Raw genomic sequence first — 21,477 nt, forward strand, 5'->3', positions numbered from 1 at the left:
TCTCAGGTCGGATACAGGAAATCATTGAAAGATATCTCGAAATGAATGGGAAGTCATTCGCAGATATCTCCGAGTGATAATCTGTCTCGACACAGCTGTCTGTCTTCTCCGGGAGGCTGAGGCTGTTTTTCCATGTGACACAAGATGGCGTTGATCGCAGGATCGCACTGCGTACTTGGCTTTTTGACCGCTGGCTGGATGATTAATGCTTGGTGTTTTGGTGGGGAAAGACCACAAAATCCATATTTACATTTAATAAACTTTTCCTTGTAGAAACATTATCAGCTGTAATATATTCTTATTATAAGTCTCGTCGAGTAAACAAATCGAGTTCAATTATGACGTCAGAGAGGCGCTTTAACCCGACGCACAGGATGCGGATTCAGTGCGTCATGGATCCGCATGGAAGCAGCCGTGTGAGTATGAGTTAGCGCTGCAAATGTGCAAATGCGTGTCTGTTAAGATGAATGTGCTTATGAATTTATGAATGTGCTTATTTAGATGTGAGTCCCATAGGCTGTACTGGACAATAGTGTTGAACTTAATGTAAGACGCATTTCATATTGTGGACAATAGAAACTTCGGTTGTGAGGCTTTTGTTTTAGTGTATTTGTGACAAACCTGACATGTGTTTGCCTCCCTGCTGGATAAATTTACAATATTGCGATGCCTGCATCTCTTGCCTTGCAATGGAAACTGTCTTTGAACATTGGGATTCATATTTGAGTTGGCCATACTGAACTATACATCACTGCATTGTTTTATTTTAAATATTGTTGTTATTGTTTAAAAATACACTTTATAATTCTTTGACTTGATTTTCTTCACTCTAATGCACCAATGGTCAGCATACTGTGCTTATTCACACAAAATAATACAATCGATAAAGTGAAATTAAATGTAACCCAGAATTCTTCTGTTTTAATTTAGTATCAGTACACCTCCAATTCAACATGGAGCATTTTGAGGCCTTAGGTGAGTTGGCTATTTGTTTTGAGTCCTTTTTACTGATTCGTAATAAGAAATAAATATAGCTGCAAGCAGCAATGTAGGGGGCCAAGCATATGTGGAGTGATGTGACATATTTAACAGACTTAAGGGTTTCAGCCATGATGAGATTCAAACCCAGGTCTCACACACCACAGTGCAGTGATCGAACCACAACGCAGAATGGCCCAGGCTTCATAATATGGCTTCGGAACTGCTACACTATGATAATGCTAGTACATGAATATTGAAACTAATAAAGCTATAAGCAGCCAAACATCTGTAGGGCTATATCGTGTTTAACCAGGGGTTAAATTGGGATTTGTTATGTGGGGGGCTCTGTGGTTTCAGGCTTTCCAGGGGTGCACATGTGTATGCAAAGCCTACAAAATCTTATCAATTGACAAATTGTAAAATATAACAAGTTGAGAGAGCCCTCTGCTATGAACACTAACATGCTGATCAAAATCATTCTAGATGCTGGCAGTGTGCAAATGTACATCTGATGACAATACAATCTTTCTGTAGGCCTGTGCCCTCTCCTTTGTGTTAGTATCAAATATAGGAATGATGTAACCATTAAAGGAGAGAATAGAAATACAAAATATTAAGTAGAACAGTCTTTTTATTAGGAAAATTAAACTGGACTTGATAAAATCGTTTGAATACACCATACAGAGGCGGCCTGGGACTAAAAAGTGGTCCTGGACTTTCTAGCACAGAACGGCCCATGGTACCCAGTCCGCAACACACCGAACAGTCCGTCCGACACCATATGATCTGAAACTGGAGAACAGCAGGCGTGTAGGTGCTAGAGCATGCTAGTATGCTGCCGGACCTGAACAAATGAAAAGTGTTCAGGAGACCTAGGGGTTGAGTTTCAAATTTCGTGATTTATTTTCACGAATAAAAACGTTTCAAAAGCATTGGCTTTTGCTTCACAAACCTCACCCTGTGGCAACAAGCAGGCAGCCTACTGTACATGTTAAGTAGTGACTAACACAGGCCTAGCCTACCTTTTGAAGTCGTCTGTAAGCTTCCTCCTCTTTACCTCACTCATATCTTTTACCTCTGAAACTTTGAGATCGGATCATCGGTAGGAAATGAATTTGCGACGTACAGTCTTGTATAATACGAGTGCAAGAAAACATAAATTAAGTGACTTAACCTAATGTACACTTCACGACAAAGTGGCGGGAGCAGAAACATCACTCCGATTCCCTGTGGCTAACGCTACCGAAGATTTTTTGAAGCTCTGATGTAATCTTGTAACCTTTGGGGGCGCACCTCATTTATTATGTGCCACAAAAGCAACGCTTTTGAATCAGTGCTTGAATTAGTAAGAATGATAACGGTGTACAAAATATATATCCTATATTGTTGAAAATGAATGAGGAAAGTTGTAAGCCTATGGGCCGGGGCTCAGCCCCGAACGGCCCCGGCCCAATTTAACCGCCGTGTTTAACATACTTTTCAGTTTACATTAACTAAAGTCTTTTTTATTCTTACAATGAATACATAGACAATATAAAATTGTTAACCATTTCAATATTTGTAAAGATTACTATTGGTTAAATTTGTATTGGTAGTACAGCTCCCTCTCTTTTTTCAGGTACACGTTATACATTCATGTGGATCGCTTCATAAATGTACTCTATTATAAATCCAAGCCTTAATAGCAAGCTCCCCAGTGGCGCAGTTGGTAATGGCACAACATGCAAGACTAAGAGATGTTCTCGTATCTTGTACATGTCAACACCTGCATGTGTCTGAGTTCTTGTGATCGAATCCTGCTGAAAGGTTGGCTTGATGGTTGGGTTTTGGAGTATGTGGTCTGTACTGGAAGTCCCTACAAGTGGTGGCATTTTCTGTGATTGATAGATGTGTTATCTAAATGGATTGGATGACGTTTGTGAAAGTACAGACAAATGTAGTTTTATACATCTTTTTTATTTTATTTACAAATCTGAATATAGGTCATAACACGAAGTCATGCACCAAGTTTCACATCTGTCCCATTAGCGGTTTTGGAGAAGAAGATGATTGAATATTGTCTAATAATTGTCATTAATCCAATATTGGCACCAAACGATAAGGCGTATGAGCTTCAAATTTGTTGAGGGACAACGTCATATAGGTATCCAGTCCAGTAGTTTTAATTTTATGGCAATTTCAAATATATGGCGGAATAATAATAATAATAATAATAACTAGAAGTTGCATGCAACTTTTAAGGCATCCATGTATCAGTAGGTTTCAGATTTCAGCAGGCATTTGTAGTTTAAATGCATATGTTATTAAATGTGTTATTTTCAGTTTCAATCCAATGTAGCATACATTTGCGGTTTTAATTTGTTGTCATTTGAAGTATGTATTCAAAGTCAGTGGACTTTAATATCAATTCCTTCATTGTTTGCTTCAGTGATGTAAGGTTCAATTGTATTTTTCACTTGGTGAAATTCTGTCCAGTAGTTTTCATTTTATGGCCATTTGAAATATATGGCAGAATAATAATAATAATAATCCGACCAATTACAAAAGGTTGTCCAACAACTTCGTTGCTTGGCCCCCTAATAATACAGTCCTCAGTTTGGAAATACAAATATAGCAGTCCCTTTAAATATCTGGTATTTGGATGTCATCTGCACGTGTGTTTATGGAGTATCCTACAGAGTAATTAAGACATGAGGTCTGTGCTTAATTGAAGACTCCAGTGACAGACAGCAGAATGTCTGAATATTTGTTTGTTGGTATTGTCTCCTCAGTGAAGATGTTTGATCTTCAGCGGGCCCTTGAATCAGGCGCCACTGAGCAGCAGGTGCTGGAGAAAGTGGTGGCTTTCTCCGACGTGGCCGACCCAGAAGACTTCTTTTTGTGGGGTGTCGGTTTCTTGAGAAGAGACCACGAGGTGCGACTCCTTTGATCTGTCTGTCAGTAGGAATCATGCCTTCTTTCTTCTTTGTTTCTTCTTCCAGATTTGTGTTTTCTGCAGCTTATAAAGTGTGTACATGGTGTGATTGAGTTTTTGGAAATCCATACAGCTCTCAGTGTCCTTGTGCACAGAGGGTTCAAGGCTGTAATGCTGTCAGTCATGCAGAGAAGAGAGACATTGATCACATCATTCGTGAGCTCTTCCTCCTGTGTTTCTCTGCTCAGGTAGCCCATGAGGCCGTCCTGCAGGCCATGGGAAAGGTGCTGACCAGCCACATTGAAGCCATCAGCCCCTCCACAGCCGGGAAGGCATTCGCTGTGGTTTCTGAGAAATTGGGCAGGGATGCGGTGAGTTACTCCCTCCTGTGAGGCGCTCTGAAACGTGCACATTAGACAAAGACCTTCCTGTTTTTTTGTATAATGATTCTTGTCACTCAGAGATGTGCCAGATACACTGCTGTCCCCAGAAAGCCTTCTCAGACTCACCCTCCTCCTCTCGTCTTCCCCTGACCCAGAACGAGCCTCCGGAGAGGCGGCAGGCAGCCAGCGACATCCTGCTGGTGCTGGGGTCCCGGTTTCTCGAGGAGGTCTTGGCAGCTCTGGACATTTTGTTGAGGGCAGATGTGGATGCAGACCCCATGTTGCTGACCACTTTGGGACGTCTGTCACGAGCAAATGGTGAGTCTGCCTGCTGCTTCGATTCCTGAAGCCACTGTGCTTTGCCGAAGCCTGGCACAAAAGGGAACTGACCTGTTTTATTCACCTGACCCTAACCGCCTTCTGTGTGTGTGCAGTGTCTGGAATGGTGCCCCATCTCAGGGACATTATCCAGAGCCTGATGCCCCTGCTGAACGGGGTCACCGAGTCTGAGGTCAGGATGGCGCTGTGCTCAGGTGAGTGAGGGTTGCAGCTGACTCCTGGAATGACAGATATCCGTGACGCGTGTGTCTCATGGATATTGACCCCGGAGTCTGTTTATCATTTCCCAGTGCTCACAGACTTCTCCGAAAGCATTCAGGACTTCTTTTCTGGCCCCAGAGGGAGCTCTGACCCGACCCTGAGGAAGCAGGACTTCTTTCCAATCCTGGACACCGTTTACTCATCTTTTCAGATGTGGAACAGGTTCGAACGGAACCTGCAGGTACGGGCCGCTGGGAAATGTGATTGTCAAATGTGGACTGGTAAATACGTTGGCCTGAAGTGCAAAACACAACTGCAAAAAGAAAAACACAAAAACAAAAAGCAGAACGCAAATGCAACAGGAAGAACACAAATGCAAAAATCCTGTTTCTGGTAAAAATATTGTAATCGGAGGCATTATCACGTGTAATACACACAATGTTATTTATATGAAATGTCCCTGCACTCTAGCATACATTGGTAAAACAAAAAGGTGTCTTAAGATCAGTGAGCACAGAAGTAGTATACGCAGACAAGATTTATTGAATCCTGTGATTTTTACCGAAAAAACATCCTATTTCATCGTTAAAGTATATATAAGACATCAAGAAGAGGGGGGGGACATCAATCGATTACTGTTACGTCGAGAGACATTTTGGATCTATTGCTTAAATACAATGTCTCCAAAAGGACTTAATGAAGAATTTGACTTGCATCCTTTTCTGTAATGGTGGGGGGAGAATGTATCCTTGTAAACGTATATGGTTCTTATTAGGAATATGATTAATTTTTAAATGAAATTAAGAAATTAACCCTTGCTTATGTTTAACAAGTTTTTGTTCGATATGAAATTGCATGTATATTATGTGTATTTATTCATGTTTTTTCAAGTGTCATGATCTGATTGTCTAAACCTGTTTTTTATGGTATGGTATTAGAGGGAGCCATGACCTACGCCTCCCTCTAAGCCCTCATGACAAAACAGTGCCAAAACTCGTAAACGAAAAAAAAACGAATGCAAGGAAACTGGCGGTGAAAGCAAAGATTGCAGCATCGCAACCAAAGACAGGGGCTCCAGTGTCTCCTTTAACATTATTTCCTTTCAATTATGTTTTTTTTTTGCTTATGATATAATTACTTTTGTTTACAATTCCATACATTTTGATTTGCTCTCAACATCAATTTTTTCTCAACTTTATTTTTTTATATTTTTTATTTTGAATTCGTTACTTATGGTGCCAATTTGAGCCCCTAAAGAACACAAATGCCAAAAGAAAAACACAGAAAGAAAATGAGAAACACAAAAACGAAAATAATTTTTGTATTTCCTCTGCCAGCTGGTTCTGCCAGGCACAGTGTGTTGGGGAGGGTCAGTTGTCTTCAGGGACAGGATTGCCACAGTATAAATCACTGTAATTCACCCTGTATACTGATAATCCTAACGAGCTGCCGTCACCCACTTGTTCTGAGTTGTTGCTCTTTTGCCCTCTTGGCGTTGCCCACACTGACCGGTCTCTGTGTCCGTCCTGCAGGTCCATGATGCGGTAATCAATGCCTTGGCTTCCCTGACGCCGCTGCTGAGCCCTGCGACTCTCCGGGCCAACCTAAGGGGGCTGATCGACACCACAGTGGTGATGTACAGACAGAGGTCCGACGGTGAAGCTCTGGTCAAGGTACGGCTTTCTGTGCTGACTGGGGTAGCAGGGGTGGGTTTAGATCAGACCGGCTCAGGTTAAAGGCTTGGTTTTATGTTTATGTTCTTATATAGTTTTTAGGTTGATACTTTTTCTTTATTGTAGAACGTGCGCTGCATCATCCTGGCGGCCTTGGGCACGGACCGGAAAATAATCCGCCCCTCTGTGTTCCCCCTGCTAAGGAGCCTGCACCAGGAGGTAGGTCCTATTCTGTGAAACCGCCAACACACCCCGACACACGGGCCCTGTGCAGCCGACTCTGTGCAGCGGGTACGCAGTGACCCTGTCTTTCTCCTTCAGATCCGCGCCCGTCGGGAGAGCCGGCTGCCTGTGGACGCGGTCCTGAGCGTCGTCACACTTCTCGGTAAGTCTCTCTAATTTCACTCAGGAGAGAGTCTTGGTTCTGATCCGCTGGCCTGTGTCGTGTCGTGTCCTCACTGCTCTGTGCTGCTTGCCTTATTCCCACAGCCACCGCCTTCCCAAAGTTGGTCGCCAGTCTGCTTATACAGTTACTGAAGTGCACCAGTGAGCCGAGCCGGGCCGCAGCTGGGGTGATTCTGGCACACCTCCTCAGCGCCGCAGGTACCGTCCTCCCCCCCGTCCCACTGCGCTACGGTGCTCTCAGTGCTGTCTGACCTCCTGCTGTGATCGGCACACACAGACACTCTCAGCCTGTAACCGTATTGTTTCTCCTGATCTCTGTGATTGATTCGTTTTCCTGTCCTTTCCATACCAAACCTCAAATCTGATTACAGGGAACACCCAGCCCATTCCAGGCCAGCCCTCCTTCCCCCGGGACAGCAGCTCCGCCTGCTTTCGTGTCCTGCAGGCCGGTCGAGCCAAGCTGACGAAGCAGGTATGGGCCAGTTTGGAGTCTCTCACGAGAGGAGAGCCCAGCCCGCTGTGTGTACTGTGCTGGGCAGCAGTGTAGTAGACTGAGTGTCTGTCTCCTCTGTCCTCCAGGTCCCTGAGATCTTGGATGCTCTGCAAACCTGCCTGCCCCACCTGGCTGACCGGCAGCTGAGAGTGGTCGCCCGCCTCGTGTCTCACTGCCCGGAGGAGCTCGTCGAGACGTTGCTGAACCGAGCCCTGCCGCTGGACCGAGCCCTGCCGCTGGACCGGTGAGCCTCACAGAAGTGCCTGTCCCTCACACATGATTGGCTCATGTGTCACAGTGTGTCACAGCGAGGAGCTCCCGTGTGTCTCTGTCTCACTGTGTTTCTGTCTCCCCCAGCTCCATCTGTGCGCTATGGAGGGCCTTGAGTTCAGACAGCAAGTTGTCCCGCAAGCTGCTGGCGTTCCTCTTGGGAAAGCTTAGCGCCTCACCTGCTGGGCGCCAGACCCTGGCTGTGAGTACATCTCTCTGTGACGCTTCCAGAGATATAGTGCTGTAAATTGGGTGCCTTCTCTCTGAGTGTGACCCTGTCTGTCTCTCCCGGTGTCAGGTGATTACTGCTGTGCAAGAGTTGCTGGCCGCCCCAGAGCAGAAGAGGCCCTTTCAGAGGGTCTTTCCCCGACTCTTTGGCACCCTACTTCTCCGGATGGGCCTCAGTGAGGACATCAGAGAGACCATGCTGGCCGTGCGGGCCTTGGTGCTACAGGCCCAGCTGGGGACGGTGTCGGAGCAGTTGGAGCAGGAAGAGGCCTGGGCGGAGCTGCCAAGCGCCGAGAGCCACACTGAAGGGGTCCGTCTCCTGGCCAGGTACGGGTATCTCTCCATCACAGGCTGCGCTGACAGGAACGTATTCATATTTACTGTCTCTTCACTGCCTTCCCTTTGTCCTCCAGGGCCATGGCTCAGCACGGCGGCTCGCATCTCCCCGGCATCGTTAAGGTCCTCGTCCCTTTCCTGAGCTCTGACCAGGAGCAGCACAGAGTCGCGTTGACGGCTTTCTTCTCTGAGGTGAGTGCGTCTCTGTTAGCGCTTTTCCACCGACGTGGTGCCGGTGCTGGTGTCGGAGCTGGTGCTTTGCCTGGGAAGCAGCTGAACTTTTTGCGAACTGGGTGTTTGTGCAATTGTTGAAATACAGCAGCAACAACAATATAAATTGTGTTTCTTCATGCGTTTAAACGTTTGGGACGTAAGTATTCCATGTACATTGTCTGCCTTGCAGCTGCTGTGCGGCTCAGAGAAACATTTGAGGGCCATGCTGCTTAAGAACTTGAAGCTCCGAGCCCAGGACCCTTCTGTGCCTGTGAGGTTGCAGCTATTCCAGGGCCTGCAGAGAGCCACGGCCACCCAGGTAAGGACAGTGTGTGGCGCAGGACCGCATGCCGCCGATGTTTCAATTCTTCTCTCGGGGGGTGTCCGTGCTGACGGGGTGCTCTGGGTTTCTCTGTGCAGGTGGAAGAACGGAGCCGGGAGCTGCTGGCCTTCCTCGGCTCGGGCCTGCAGGACGCAGACGTGGCGGACAGGCAGGTGGTCCTGGGAGCTCTGTCCGCCCTCTCGCAGCTCTTGCCCAACCTAAGACGGGACGGCGTCTGCCGGGATGTCCTTGCAGACGTCCTGCTTAGGGTCACTGCGCTCTGGGAAAGAGTGAGTCACTGTTTTGCTCTTCCGGCTCCGTGTCTCAGTGAGAGGTTTAAGTGTCCGGCCTGCAGGCTGTTGTGTTCAGTGTGTCACAGGCTGTGCCTGACCCTCTCTGCTTGTTTCCAGGAGGACGAGGCGCTGCGCTGCGCCGGCGCCACCATGCTGGGGGAATTGTGCCGGTGCCAGGCAGTGACGGCCCACATCAGAGAGGAACTGCAGGAGGCGCTGGTGCGTCTGGTGTTGCACCTCCCAGACTCCAGTCCAAAGGTGTGCAAGGTAAGGGCAGCTCAGTGGGCCGGGCATACCCAGGAGGGCCTGCAGCGGTTTTTAAGAATATAAGAAGAGTTACAAACATAGAATTTGAGACCTTGCGGTCAGATTGTGCCGCTATGTCATGGCATCAGTGCCGAGTGTTGAGGCTAAGCTTTTATCTCTTGTGCAGACCTACCACCTGACCCTCAACAACACTGGGTCAGTGCCAGAACTCGGCACCATCAGCAGACTGATCTACAAGAACAAGCAGGAGCAGGGTTTGGACTTTCGTACCTTCCTGGATGACCTTGCATTCTGGGTAAGGACAGTGTGGCCATTGTGTTGTGTATGAAGGACAGAGAGATGCTGCATGTTTGTGGCTCTTGAGTTACAGGTCTGCTGAGAGTCACAGAATCTGACTCCCTGTCTTCTCTAGGCGTCTAATTTCCCAGAGGCCCTGGGCTGGTCCTTCAGCTGCGCCCTGGACTGCCTGAGCAGCCGCTTTCCTGGAGTCAGAGCCTGCGCTGCCATCTTTACAGGTGAGGAGATGAGACACCTGGGCAGGATGTGGGCCCATGATGGAGCTCACAGGCACACTGTAGCCAAGATGTGTCCTGAATTGTGACTCAGTGTTGCTCTCTCTGACCCACAGAGTGCCTGATTAAAAACGCCCCGCAGTCCCTCCTCAGTCGTCGATGGATGGATCAGAGCATCGCAGGTAACGCAGCCCTTGAGTGCGTCAGTGTGTTACCGCGTCACTGCTGCTCTGGTCCTGGCTGTGTGTAAAGAGCCAATCTTTGTTGCCGGGCTGGAGTAGAGTGTGTCGGCCTGTCGCTGTGCCCTCTCTGTCACTTCAGCGCTGTGTGTTCAGCTCATCCTCTCCCTGTGTCTCTAGCTCTGACGCGGGCCCTTCAGGAGGAGAGCGACGCACAGGCAAGGAGCTGCGCCTCTCAGGCCCTGGAGTACTGCACTGCCTCCCAGCGCCAGAGGCCTGCGAAGGTGCCTGTGTGGAAGAGGCTCTTCTGCTGCCACCCATGAGAAGAGGTGAGGAGATGAGGTCTCCCCCTCAGCAGCTGCACAGGGTAACTGAGTGTCCTCTGACACACTGCTGTGTAGATGTATGACACTGTGGTCTCAGACACCCAAGTGTTTTCGATATACTGTGTAGGTGTGTTCTATAATTTCAATATTTAAGGTATTAAAATCACGCATAGATTGAAAATGTCAGACGAAATGTGGCCCCACATGCTTGTGTCCCTTATAATGAACTTTTGTGGTACAAATTCTCTAAACTTCACCAGCTAGGCTAGTTTTTTCAAATGCACATAATTCCTTCATTTCTTGTGGTATTTTCACCCAACAACTTCTCCAAATTTAAATAGAAGTGGTATTTCAACTAGCAATTTTCAAAAAAGATTTCCCATAGACTTTATTGCAGGAAAAAGGCCAATAGGTCAACATTTCAAAAAACACATTTTGTTTTTGTGAAAAAACTTAGTAGTAGTGTAATAGTTTGTCTAATCATGATCAACTATGCAGAATATTATATTACAGGTTGTCCAGTTTCATTTGATGAGTGTCACATACCTGTACTCCTTATAATGTCCATATTAAACACTTGCACACCTCAGAAGCTCAACCAGGGGCAAATGGGTGTAAAGAGTTATTACCATGTTGAATAAAACAGGAATCTGTACGAATGGAAGACGGTTGCTCTGCACGTGTGTAACGATCACATGTCACAGCACCTGAAATTAATCAATCAATGGATATGACTATTAACTGTTAAAACCATAAAAGCACATGGAACAGTAGTCACTTTTGAATACTTGTCTTTAAAGGCCCAGGGGAATCAAACTGGTTTCACGTTCGATGTATAAAATATCACTCGAGACTAATCGACAATCCAGCGTGTTTATTTCAGAGGGATCTGTTTTATGAGTGAGATGTCCGGCTCAGAAACGGATCAAAGAAAGCCAAGTGTGGAAAAAATCATCATTACTAATTGCAGTGAAGTTTCCAGTACTGTAAAAGACAAACATTACAAACACTTCACCTTCCTCCGGGCTTTCCCGGGTGACTCCGTCGTCGGAAACATTCCGTTAAAGACACTAAAAATACAATTACAGTCACAAGGCAGCTTGAATTAAACATGTCTGAACACGGAAGACACGCTTCACAACACGTGACATGCTTCTGGGTGGAAGATATTAGTGTACTGAGAGCTCTATATGTGCATTGTTTCTATTGAATAGATATTCAATTGAGAACCAATGAACATTCAACCACTCAGTCCCAGTCTGCTCTCTGCGCTGTACTAAAGACTCTCTCCTCCTTCCTACTGTAGAGAATGCCATCCCTGCTCGCCCGTCGGGACAGCATGGACAGGGGTGACACTGATTTTCATCACGACTCCTGTTCTCACACCATGCGGAAAGACGCTGTGTGTCTCCGTTTCAGAGCTGCAGAGGCTGCGCAGGCATGCAGGTGAGTCTGTTTGTGCTCCACATCCTCAGCAGTCTGGAGGGTCTTAAACACATCTGTGAACATGGAGGCAATATCGCAGGACTGTGCTGTGAAGACTGAGTCACAGTCACAGGTTACATCACAGCTGTTGCCATGAGTCTAATAGTGTGTCTTGTAGACTTTATATCAACCTTTTCAATACATGACATTTGAATCCTGCAAAACAACCACTTATGACTCTTAACTCCTGTAGCTCAGTATAGAGCGCGAGCTGCAGAGCCCCAGTGCCAGGCAGTGCTGATGGTATAAACTCCTCTCTATAAACGCACTGCTTTCTCTCCTCTCTGCTCCACAGTGGATGTGACTCTGGACCCCAATACAGCTCATCCCAAACTCATCCTGTCTGAGGATGGGAAGCAACTGAGACCTGGAGACAAACCGGCTGTCCCTGACAATCCGGAGAGGCTTGATCTTGGTCCCTGTGTCCTGGGGAAGGAGGGCTTCAGTTCAGGCAGACACTACTGAGTCCTGATGATTAGTGTAAAAACGGAGAACCACTGATCATCTCTCCTGTCCGCCACAGATCCTGTGTAATAACAGTGAGATTCAGATCCGTGCATCACAGGGGGTGACTGTATACTGAGACACTGAGACGCACATTATATACTGAGATACCAAGACACTGAGACACACACACTGTATACTGAGACACTGAGACGTGCACTACAGTGGGGGAAAAAAGTATTTGATCCCCTGCTGATTTTGTATGTTTGCCCACTGACAAAGAAATGATCAGTTTATAATTTTAATGGTAGATGTATTTTAACAGTGAGAGACAGAATAACAACAACAAAATCCAGAAAAACGCATTTCAAAAAAAGTTATAAATTGATTTGCATGTTAATGAGGGAAATAAGTATTGGACCCCTTCGACTTAGTACTTGGTGGCAAAACCCTTGTTGGCAATCACAGAGGTCAGACGTTTCTTGTAGTTGGCCACCAGGTTTGCACACATCTCAGGAGGGATTTTGTCCCACTCCTCTTTGCAGATCCTCTCCAAGTCATTAAGGTTTTGAGGCTGATGTTTGGCAACTCGAACCTTCAGCTCCCTCCACAGATTTTCTATGGGATTAAGGTGTGGAGACTGGCTAGGCCACTCCAGGACCTTAATGTGCTTCTTCTTGAGCCACTCCTTTGTTGCCTTGGCTGTGTGTTTTGGGTCATTGTCATGCTGGAATACCCATCCACGACCCATTTTCAATGAGGGAAGGAGGTTCTCACCCAAGATTTGACAGTACATGGCCCCGTCCATCGTCCCTTTGATGCGGTGCAGTTGTCCTGTCCCCTTAGCAGAAAAACACCCCCAAAGCATAATGTTTCCACCTCCATGTTTGACGGTGGGGATGGTGTTCTTGGGGTCATTCCTCCTCCTCCAAACACGGCGAGTTGAGTTGATGCCAAAGAGCTCGATTTTGGTCTCATCTGACCACAACACTTTCACCCAGTTCTCCTCTGAATCATTCAGATGTTCATTGGCAAACTTCAGACGGGCCTGTACATGTGCTTTCTTGAGCTGGGGGACCTTGCAGGCACTGCAGGATTTCAGTCCTTCACGGCGTAGTGTGTTACCAATTATTTTCTTGGTGACTATGGTCCCAGCTGCCTTGAAATCATTAACAAGATCCTCCCGTGTAGTTCTGGGTTGATTCCTCACCGTTCTCATGATCATTGAAACTCCACGAGGTGAGATCTTGCATGGAGCCCCAGACCGAGGGAGACTGACAGTTATTTTGTGTTTCTTCCATTTGCGAATAATCGCACCAACTGTTGTCACCTTCTCACCAAGCTGCTTGGCGATGGTCTTGTAACCCATTCCAGCCTTGTGTAGGTCTACAATCTTGTCCCTGACATCCTTGGACAGCTCTTTGGTCTTGGCCATGGTGGAGAGTTTGGAATCTGATTGATTGATTGCTTCTGTGGACAGGTGTCTTTTATACAGGTAACAAGCTGAGATTAGGAGCACTCCCTTTAAGAGAGTGCTCCTAATCTCAGCTCGTTACCTGTATAAAAGACACCTGGGAGCCAGAAATTTTGCTGATTGATAGGGGATCAAATACTTATTTCCCTCATTAACATGCAAATCAATTTATAACTTTTTTGAAATGCGTTTTTCTGGATTTTTATGTTGTTATTCTGTCTCTCACTGTTAAAATACACCTACCATTAAAATTATAGACTGATCATTTCTTTGTCAGTGGGCAAACATACAAAATCAGCAGGGGATCAAATACTTTTTTCCCTCACTGTATTTCAATTTTTTTCAAGATTTCTCAATAAATGAATTATGGATACATATTTCTTGTTAATGTTTACTTGTTTTTTATGTCTGATTGATGTCTTTTGATCATTAAGTAATGGTTTCTCATTCATTATTTCTATTTTATTTCAATAAGTAATGATTACAATTTTTTATATTTCTCCCTGTTTTACACGAAATTAGTAATAGACACTTATTCCTGGTTTCAGATTTTCAACAAAGAACATGTACATAGTTTATTATCTCTAAAAAACGGTTTCCCAAAAAATAAGAAATGGTTACTTATTCCTTATTTCTGTTTCCCAATTTTCCAAATACAGTGATGGTTACTGATTGCTACGTTTTGTATTTGGTTACTTTTTCAGTTTGCCTGTTTTTTTAATGAAATAAAAAAAAAATTCTGTTTCTAGACTCATGAAGAAACAAGCAATGGCTACCTATTCCTTCTTTGTTTCCTGGATCTCAGAAAAAAAGGAATGGTTACTTATTTCAGTTTTCAGTTCTCAGAAAACAAGGAATTGTTTCTTCTTTGTTTCCTGGTTGTCAAAACATAAGGAATGCTTACTTATTTCCGTTTCCCTGTTGCTAATACATTTATAAGAAGCGTACGTTTCTACACAGAAATGAAATACTCCTTCCTGAAGTTTGTGGAAATGACGTTTATTTTTCACGGTTAGCAATAAAGCTACATGTAACATGGTGTCTTCCATTAAGCTTTAGTAAAATCGCCAATTTGTTTGTAGTCTATTTACATGACATGCATGCTGTAGACTCATTCATTGACTTTCCACATGTGTTGACACTTTCTACTTCTGTACGACCTGTTCTTGAACATGGAGGAGGATACAGAATTAGTTACAAAATGGTCTCGTGGAAGAAAAACACACCTAAGGAATTGCAAGAAGACTTTGCAATTCCAGGAGTAAAATAAAAACAACCGGATTACAAGACAGCCAGTTCCTCTTACACTTCATGTAAGCATGTTATGCTTTATATAAGGATATGTTGTTTTTTGTTTTCAGTTTCAGATGAGTACCACAATGAATATTACGCTACTATTTGATAATATATTTATTTTCCTTCAAAAAATTATATATGGTGTTGAACCTATTTTTTACTTGGTGTACTACATTGATAAGCCATCTTATACCTGTCTGCTATAATAATAATAATAATCATCATCATCATAATAATCACAGTAATAATAATACTAGACACCGATATGATGTTTATGTCATTATTAGATAACCTGCAGTTTGTTCATTTATGTTTTAATTCATCATGCATGCTCACTGGCACATGTAGATACATTACTGTAATTACTTACACACATTAGTTTATTTTCCTCCGCTTATTATTTGTTATCATTAGGCTTGATTATAACAATAATAATACTAGTATTTTTAATGTATGTAAAGGGCTGTACGTTTTATTTTACTTTTTCTTATTGACCAAATAGCCTGAAATTATTACATTGTCCCAATATGTACGGTGTGTTACGCAAATTATATTAGCATGGTCTCACTGGGTAATATGGAGCAAAACGCCCAATCTGGTAAAAGTGTGCTCTACACAGGATTTTGAACCAACAACCTTTCAGTTGTCAGTCCAGAATAATAATCAACACAGCTGCATCATAATCATAGTAACAGTAATGGTTTATTTTGTCATATATTTACATTGACAACAAATATTATTATAATTGAATACGGTTTTGTGAAATTCTAATTCAGAAGGGCTGTATTGGCATGGCGAGGTTATGCAAGTATTGCCAAAGCATTTACAGCAAAGGACTGAAGGTAACATAGATTAAGTACAAAACATAATACAGGATACTGATTGTACATTTAAAAGAATAAACATTAAAAGACAAAGAAAATCTATTTTAAAAGAAAAACATACCTACAATTAGGTCCATGAATATTTGGACAGTGACACAATTGTCATCATTTTGGATCTGTACAACACCACAATGGATTTCAAAGGAAACAATCCAGATATTCTTTAAGTGTAGTCTTTCATCTTTAATTTGAGGGTACTAACACCCATTTTTATATGTGTCCCCCCAATTTTAGGGGCTCAAAAGTATTTGGACAAAGTAACATAATCCTGAATTAAATTGTTAGTTTCAATACTTGGTTACAGATCCTTTGCAGATAATGAATGTTGAAGTGTGGAACCCATAGCCATCACCAGATGCTGTGTTTAGTCCCTGGTGATGCTCTGCAAGGCCTGCAGCTGTCTTTAGTAGTGCCTCTTTGTTCTTGTGGCGTTTTGTCTTCAGTTTTGCCTTAGAAATCAAAACAAACCGGTCAGAGAGATAGCAAAAACATTGGCTGTGGAAAAATCTACTATTTGGCAACTTCTTCAAAAGAAAGAACGCACTGGTCAGCTCAGGAACACCAAAAGGCAACGGAAAACAACTGTGGCAGAAGACAGAAGGATTATTTCGCTGGTGAAGAATAACCCCTATACAAGGTGCAGGGCATAACCTGTATGTGGTAGGGTTATCAAACACAGCACTGCTGTCTGCAACATTGGAACACCAAGTGGCCCTTCTAAATGTCTCCAGAAAGGAGAGAGACACAACTTCGTCATCGTAACATATAAGACGACCACGAAGGGACTCGAACCCTCGATCTTCTGATCCGAAGTCAGACGCCTTATCCATTAGGCCACGCAGTCGTCAACAAGGGAGAGCCCTGGCCCTTCATGTTTCAGAAAGGCGAATGCGCTACGCCGACCTCAATGAATCCTTAGTTATATACATATGTTCAAGAACGTTTCTGTAGCTCATGTAAATCAAGTCACACGACAGGCCTTGAAGTTTTCTGTCAGTTTGAAAGTTTTGCTCCTGACAATCCTTTTTGTATTGTGGCATAGTGGCTGTCACAGTGGAAAGTAAGTTGTCCACAGTTGGATGCAAGCTTGCCTGAAGCACAGGAATGAACTTACTCTCGACGTTCCATGTAAAGACTGAAGAAGTGGGCTTTACCTCTGAGGGCAGGGGAATTAGCTCAGGTGGTAGAGCGCTTGCTTAGCATGTGAGAGATAGCGGGATCGATGCCCGCATTCTCCAGTCTCCAGGCATTTGTGTGCCAGTCTCGGCAGTGCAGCTCACTTTTCTTGCTGTAGGCTGCAGACGCGGAGGCTCACGTCCAGGTGCAACGAATTGTCATCTTATCAGACACCTCTGTGAAGTTGATTCCTTATTCCTTATTTATAAAAAAAATGAGTAATGGTTACTTATTCCTTATTTCTTATTGCTTACGTTTCAAAAATTAAGTAATGCTTACGTGTTACTTATTTGTGATTCTCAAAATAAGTAATTATTAAATATTTCAATTTTTTTCAAGATTTCTCAATAAATGAATTATGGATACATATTTCTTGTTAATGTTTACTTGTTTTTTATGTCTGATTGATGTCTTTTGATCAATAAGTAATGGTTTCTCAATCATTATTTCTATTTTATTTCAATAAGTAATGATTACAATTTTTTATATTTGTCCCTGTTTTACACGAAATTAGTAATAGACACTTATTCCTGGTTTCAGATTTTCAACAAAGAACATGTACATAGTTTATTATCTCTAAAAAACGGTTTCCCAAAAAATAAGAAATGGTTACTTATTCCTTATTTCTGTTTCCCAATTTTCCAAATACAGTGATGGTTACTGATTGCTACGTTTTGTATTTGGTTACTTTTTCAGTTTGCCTGTTTTTTTAATGAAATAAAAAAAAAATTCTGTTTCTAGACTCATGAAGAAACAAGCAATGGCTACCTATTCCTTCTTTGTTTCCTGGATCTCAGAAAAAAAGGAATGGTTACTTATTTCAGTTTTCAGTTCTCAGAAAACAAGGAATTGTTTCTTCTTTGTTTCCTGGTTGTCAAAACATAAGGAATGCTTACTTATTTCCGTTTCCCTGTTGCTAATACATTTATAAGAAGCGTACGTTTCTACACAGAAATGAAATACTCCTTCCTGAAGTTTGTGGAAATGACGTTTATTTTTCACGGTTAGCAATAAAGCTACATGTAACATGGTGTCTTCCATTAAGCTTTAGTAAAATCGCCAATTTGTTTGTAGTCTATTTACATGACATGCATGCTGTAGACTCATTCATTGACTTTCCACACGTGTTGACACTTTCCACTTCTGTACGACCTATTCTTGAACATGGAGGAGGATACAGAATTAGTTACAAAATGGTCTCGTGGAAGAAAAACACACCTAAGGAATTGCAAGAAGACTTTGCAATTCCAGGAGTAAAATAAAAACAACCGGATTACAAGACAGCCAGTTCCTCTTACATTTCATGTAAGCATGTTATGCTTTATATAAAGATATGTTGTTTTTTGTTTTCAGTTTCAGATGAGTACCACAATGAATAATACGCTACTATTTGATAATATATTTATTTTCCTTCAAAAAATTATATATGGTGTTGAACCTATTTTTTACTTGGTGTAATACATTGATAAGCCATCTTATACCTGTCTGCTATAATAATAATAATAATCATCATCATAATAATAATCACAGTAATAATAATAATAATAATAATAATAATAATAATAATAATAATAATCATCATCATCATCATCATCATAATAATCATAATAATAATAATACTAGACACCGGTATGATGTTTATGTCATTATTAGATAAGCTGCAGTTTGTTCATTTATGTCTGTTTTAATTCATCATGCATGCTCACTGGCACATGTAGATACATTACTGTAATTACTTACACACATTAGTTTATTTTCCTCCGTTTATTATTTGTTATCATTAGGCTTGATTATAACAATAATAATACTAGTATTTTTAATGTATGTAAAGGGCTGTACGTTTTATTTTACTTTTTCTTAATGACCAAATAGCCTGAAATTATTACATTGTCCCAATATGTACGGTGTGTTACGCAAATTATATTAGCATGGTCTCACTGGGTAATATGGAGCAAAACGCCCAATCTGGTAAAAGTGTGCTCTACACAGGATTTTGAACCAACAACCTTTCAGTTGTCAGTCCAGAATAATAATCAACACAGCTGCATCATAATCATAGTAACAGTAATGGTTTATTTTGTCATATATTTACATTGACAACAAATATTATTATAATTGAATACGGTTTTGTCAAATTCTAATTCAGAAGGGCTGTATTGGCATGGCGAGGTTATGCAAGTATTGCCAAAGCATTTACAGCAAAGGACTGAAGGTAACATAGATTAAGTACAAAACATAATACAGGATACTGATTGTACATTTAAAAGAATAAACATTAAAAGACAAAGAAAATCTATTTTAAAAGAAAAACATACCTACAATTAGGTCCATGAATATTTGGACAGTGACACAATTGTCATCATTTTGGATCTGTACAACACCACAATGGATTTCAAAGGAAACAATCCAGATATTCTTTAAGTGTAGTCTTTCATCTTTATTTTGAGGGTACTAACACCCATTTTTATATGTGTCCCCCCAATTTTAGGGGCTCAAAAGTATTTGGACAAAGTAACATAATCCTGAATTAAATTGTTAGTTTCAATACTTGGTTGCAGATCCTTTGCAGTCAATGAATGTTGAAGTGTGGAACCCATAGCCATCACCAGATGCTGGGTTTAGTCCCTGGTGATGCTCTGCAAGGCCTTCAGCTGTCTTTAGTAGTGCCTCTTTGTTCTTGTGGCGTTTTGTCTTCAGTTTTTCCTTAGAAATCAAAACAAACCGGTGAGAGAGAGATAGCAAAAACATTGGCTGTGGAAAAATCTACTATTTGGCAACTTCTTCAAAAGAAATAACGCACTGGTGAGCTCAGGACACCAAGAGGCAACGGAAAACAACTGTGGCAGAAGACAGAAGGATTATTTCGCTGGTGAATAATAACCCCTATACGAGGTGCAGGGCATCAACTGTTTGTGGTAGGGTTATCAAACATACCATTGTTTTCTGCAACATTAGAACACCAAGTGGCCCTTCTAAATGTCTCCAGAAAGGAGAGAGACACAACTTCGTCATCGTAACATAGAAGACGACCACGAAGGGACTCGAACCCTCAATCTTCTGATCCGAAGTCAGACGCCTTATCCATTAGGCCACGCAGTCCTCAACAGTACAGGGCCACGGCCCTTCATGTTTCAGGAAGGCGAATGCGCCACGCCGACCTCAATGAATCCTTAGTTATATACATATGTTCATGAACGTTTCTGTAGCTCATGTAAATCAAGTCACACGACAGGCCTTGAAGTTTTCTGTCAGTTTGAAAGTTTTGCTCCTGACAATCATTTTTGTATTGTGGCATAGTGGCTGTCACAGTGGAAAGTAAGTTGTCCACAGTTGGATGCAAGCTTGCCTGAAGCACAGGAACGAACTTACTCTCGACGTTCCATGTAAAGACTGAAGAAGTGGGCTTTACATCTGAGGGCAGGGGAATTAGCTCAGGTGGTAGAGCGCTCGCTTAGCATGTGAGAGGTAGCAGGATCGATGCCTGCATTCTCCAGTCTCCAGGCATTTGTGTGCCAGTCTTGGCAGTGCAGCTTACTTTCCTTGATTTAGGCTGCAGACGCGGAGGCTCACGTCCAGGTGCAACGCATTGTCAGCTTATCAGACACCTCCGTGAAGTTGATTCCTTATTCCTTATTTTTTTTAAAAATTAGTAATGGTTACTAATTCCTTATTTCTTATTGCTTACGTTTCAAAAATTAAGTAATGCTTATGTGTTACTTATTTGTGATTTCTCAAAATAAGTAATGATTAAATATTTCAATTTTTTTCAAGATTTCTCAATAAATGAATTATGGATACGTATTTCTTGTTAGTGTTTACTTGTTTTTTATGTCTGATTGATGTCTTTTGATCAATAAGTAATGGTTTCTCATTCCTTATTTCCATTTTCTTTCAATAAGTAATGATTACAATTTTTTATATTTGTCCCTGTTTTACACGAAATAAGTAATAGACACTTATTCCTGGTTTCAGATTTTCAACAAAGAACATGTACATAGTTTATTATTTCTGAAACACGGTTTCCCAAAAAATAAGAAATGGTTACTTATTTCTTATTTCTGTTTCCCAATTTTCCAAATACAGTGATGGTTACTGATTGCTACATTTTGTTGTTGGTTACTTTTTCAGTTTGCCTGTTTTCTTAATGAAATAAGTATTTTTTTCTGTTTCTAGACTCATGAAGAAACAAGCAATGGCTACTTATTCCTTGTTTGTTTCCTGGATCTCAGAAAATAAGGAATGGTTACTTATTTCAGTTTTTAGTTCTCAGAAAACAAGGAATTGTTTCTTCTTTGTTTCTCGGTTGTCAAAACATAAGGAATGCTTACTTATTTCCATTTCCCTGTTGCTAATACATTTATAAGAAGCGTACGTTTCTACACA

At 42.4% G+C, this 21,477-nt stretch overlaps 1 protein-coding gene and 3 non-coding genes across 10 annotated transcripts; 2 read left to right on the top strand and 2 right to left on the bottom strand.

The window, feature by feature from the left end:
- On the top strand, window positions 1-12,298 carry LOC136721594 (maestro heat-like repeat-containing protein family member 1). 7 transcript variants are annotated; one of them, XM_066697418.1, is made up of 24 exons: window positions 4-416; window positions 931-975; window positions 3,753-3,895; window positions 4,144-4,266; window positions 4,434-4,596; window positions 4,713-4,811; window positions 4,908-5,059; window positions 6,351-6,491; window positions 6,618-6,710; window positions 6,813-6,876; window positions 6,981-7,094; window positions 7,268-7,368; window positions 7,476-7,633; window positions 7,747-7,861; window positions 7,958-8,214; window positions 8,301-8,415; window positions 8,627-8,755; window positions 8,857-9,048; window positions 9,169-9,318; window positions 9,485-9,613; window positions 9,731-9,833; window positions 9,947-10,012; window positions 10,190-10,338; window positions 11,642-11,730. In XM_066697418.1, the coding sequence occupies exons 2-23, from the start codon at window positions 954-956 to the stop codon at window positions 10,330-10,332; spliced, it is 2,772 nt and encodes a 923-aa protein (XP_066553515.1). In that variant the 5' UTR covers window positions 4-416; window positions 931-953; the 3' UTR covers window positions 10,333-10,338; window positions 11,642-11,730. The 7 variants fall into 7 exon arrangements, with proteins under 7 accessions (XP_066553521.1, XP_066553517.1, XP_066553520.1 ...); XM_066697419.1 differs by having other exon boundaries at window positions 10,190-10,376; window positions 11,642-11,728; XM_066697420.1 differs by lacking the exon at window positions 4,713-4,811 and having other exon boundaries at window positions 2-416.
- Window positions 12,299-16,689: 4,391 nt separating this feature from the next.
- trnar-ucg (transfer RNA arginine (anticodon UCG)) lies at window positions 16,690-16,762 on the bottom strand. Its single transcript has one exon. It is a non-coding gene; the product is annotated as a tRNA-Arg (tRNA).
- Window positions 16,763-20,120: 3,358 nt separating this feature from the next.
- trnar-ucg (transfer RNA arginine (anticodon UCG)) lies at window positions 20,121-20,193 on the bottom strand. Its single transcript has one exon. It is a non-coding gene; the product is annotated as a tRNA-Arg (tRNA).
- Window positions 20,194-20,514: 321 nt separating this feature from the next.
- Window positions 20,515-20,587, top strand: trnaa-agc (transfer RNA alanine (anticodon AGC)). Its single transcript has one exon. It is a non-coding gene; the product is annotated as a tRNA-Ala (tRNA).
- The last annotated feature ends 890 nt before the right edge of the window (window positions 20,588-21,477 follow it).

This window comes from Amia ocellicauda, unplaced genomic scaffold (assembly GCF_036373705.1).
Source record: "Amia ocellicauda isolate fAmiCal2 unplaced genomic scaffold, fAmiCal2.hap1 HAP1_SCAFFOLD_117, whole genome shotgun sequence".
NCBI lineage: Eukaryota > Metazoa > Chordata > Actinopteri > Amiiformes > Amiidae > Amia > Amia ocellicauda.

Coding starts and splice junctions, on each gene's coding strand:
- LOC136721594 (XM_066697418.1), top strand. CDS start 954: ATGGAGCATTTTGAGGCCTTAG. Junction 9,049..9,168: donor TCACTGCGCTCTGGGAAAGA/GTGAGTCACTGT, acceptor GCTTGTTTCCAG/GAGGACGAGGCGCTGCGCTG. Junction 10,013..10,189: donor GATGGATCAGAGCATCGCAG/GTAACGCAGCCC, acceptor CTGTGTCTCTAG/CTCTGACGCGGGCCCTTCAG.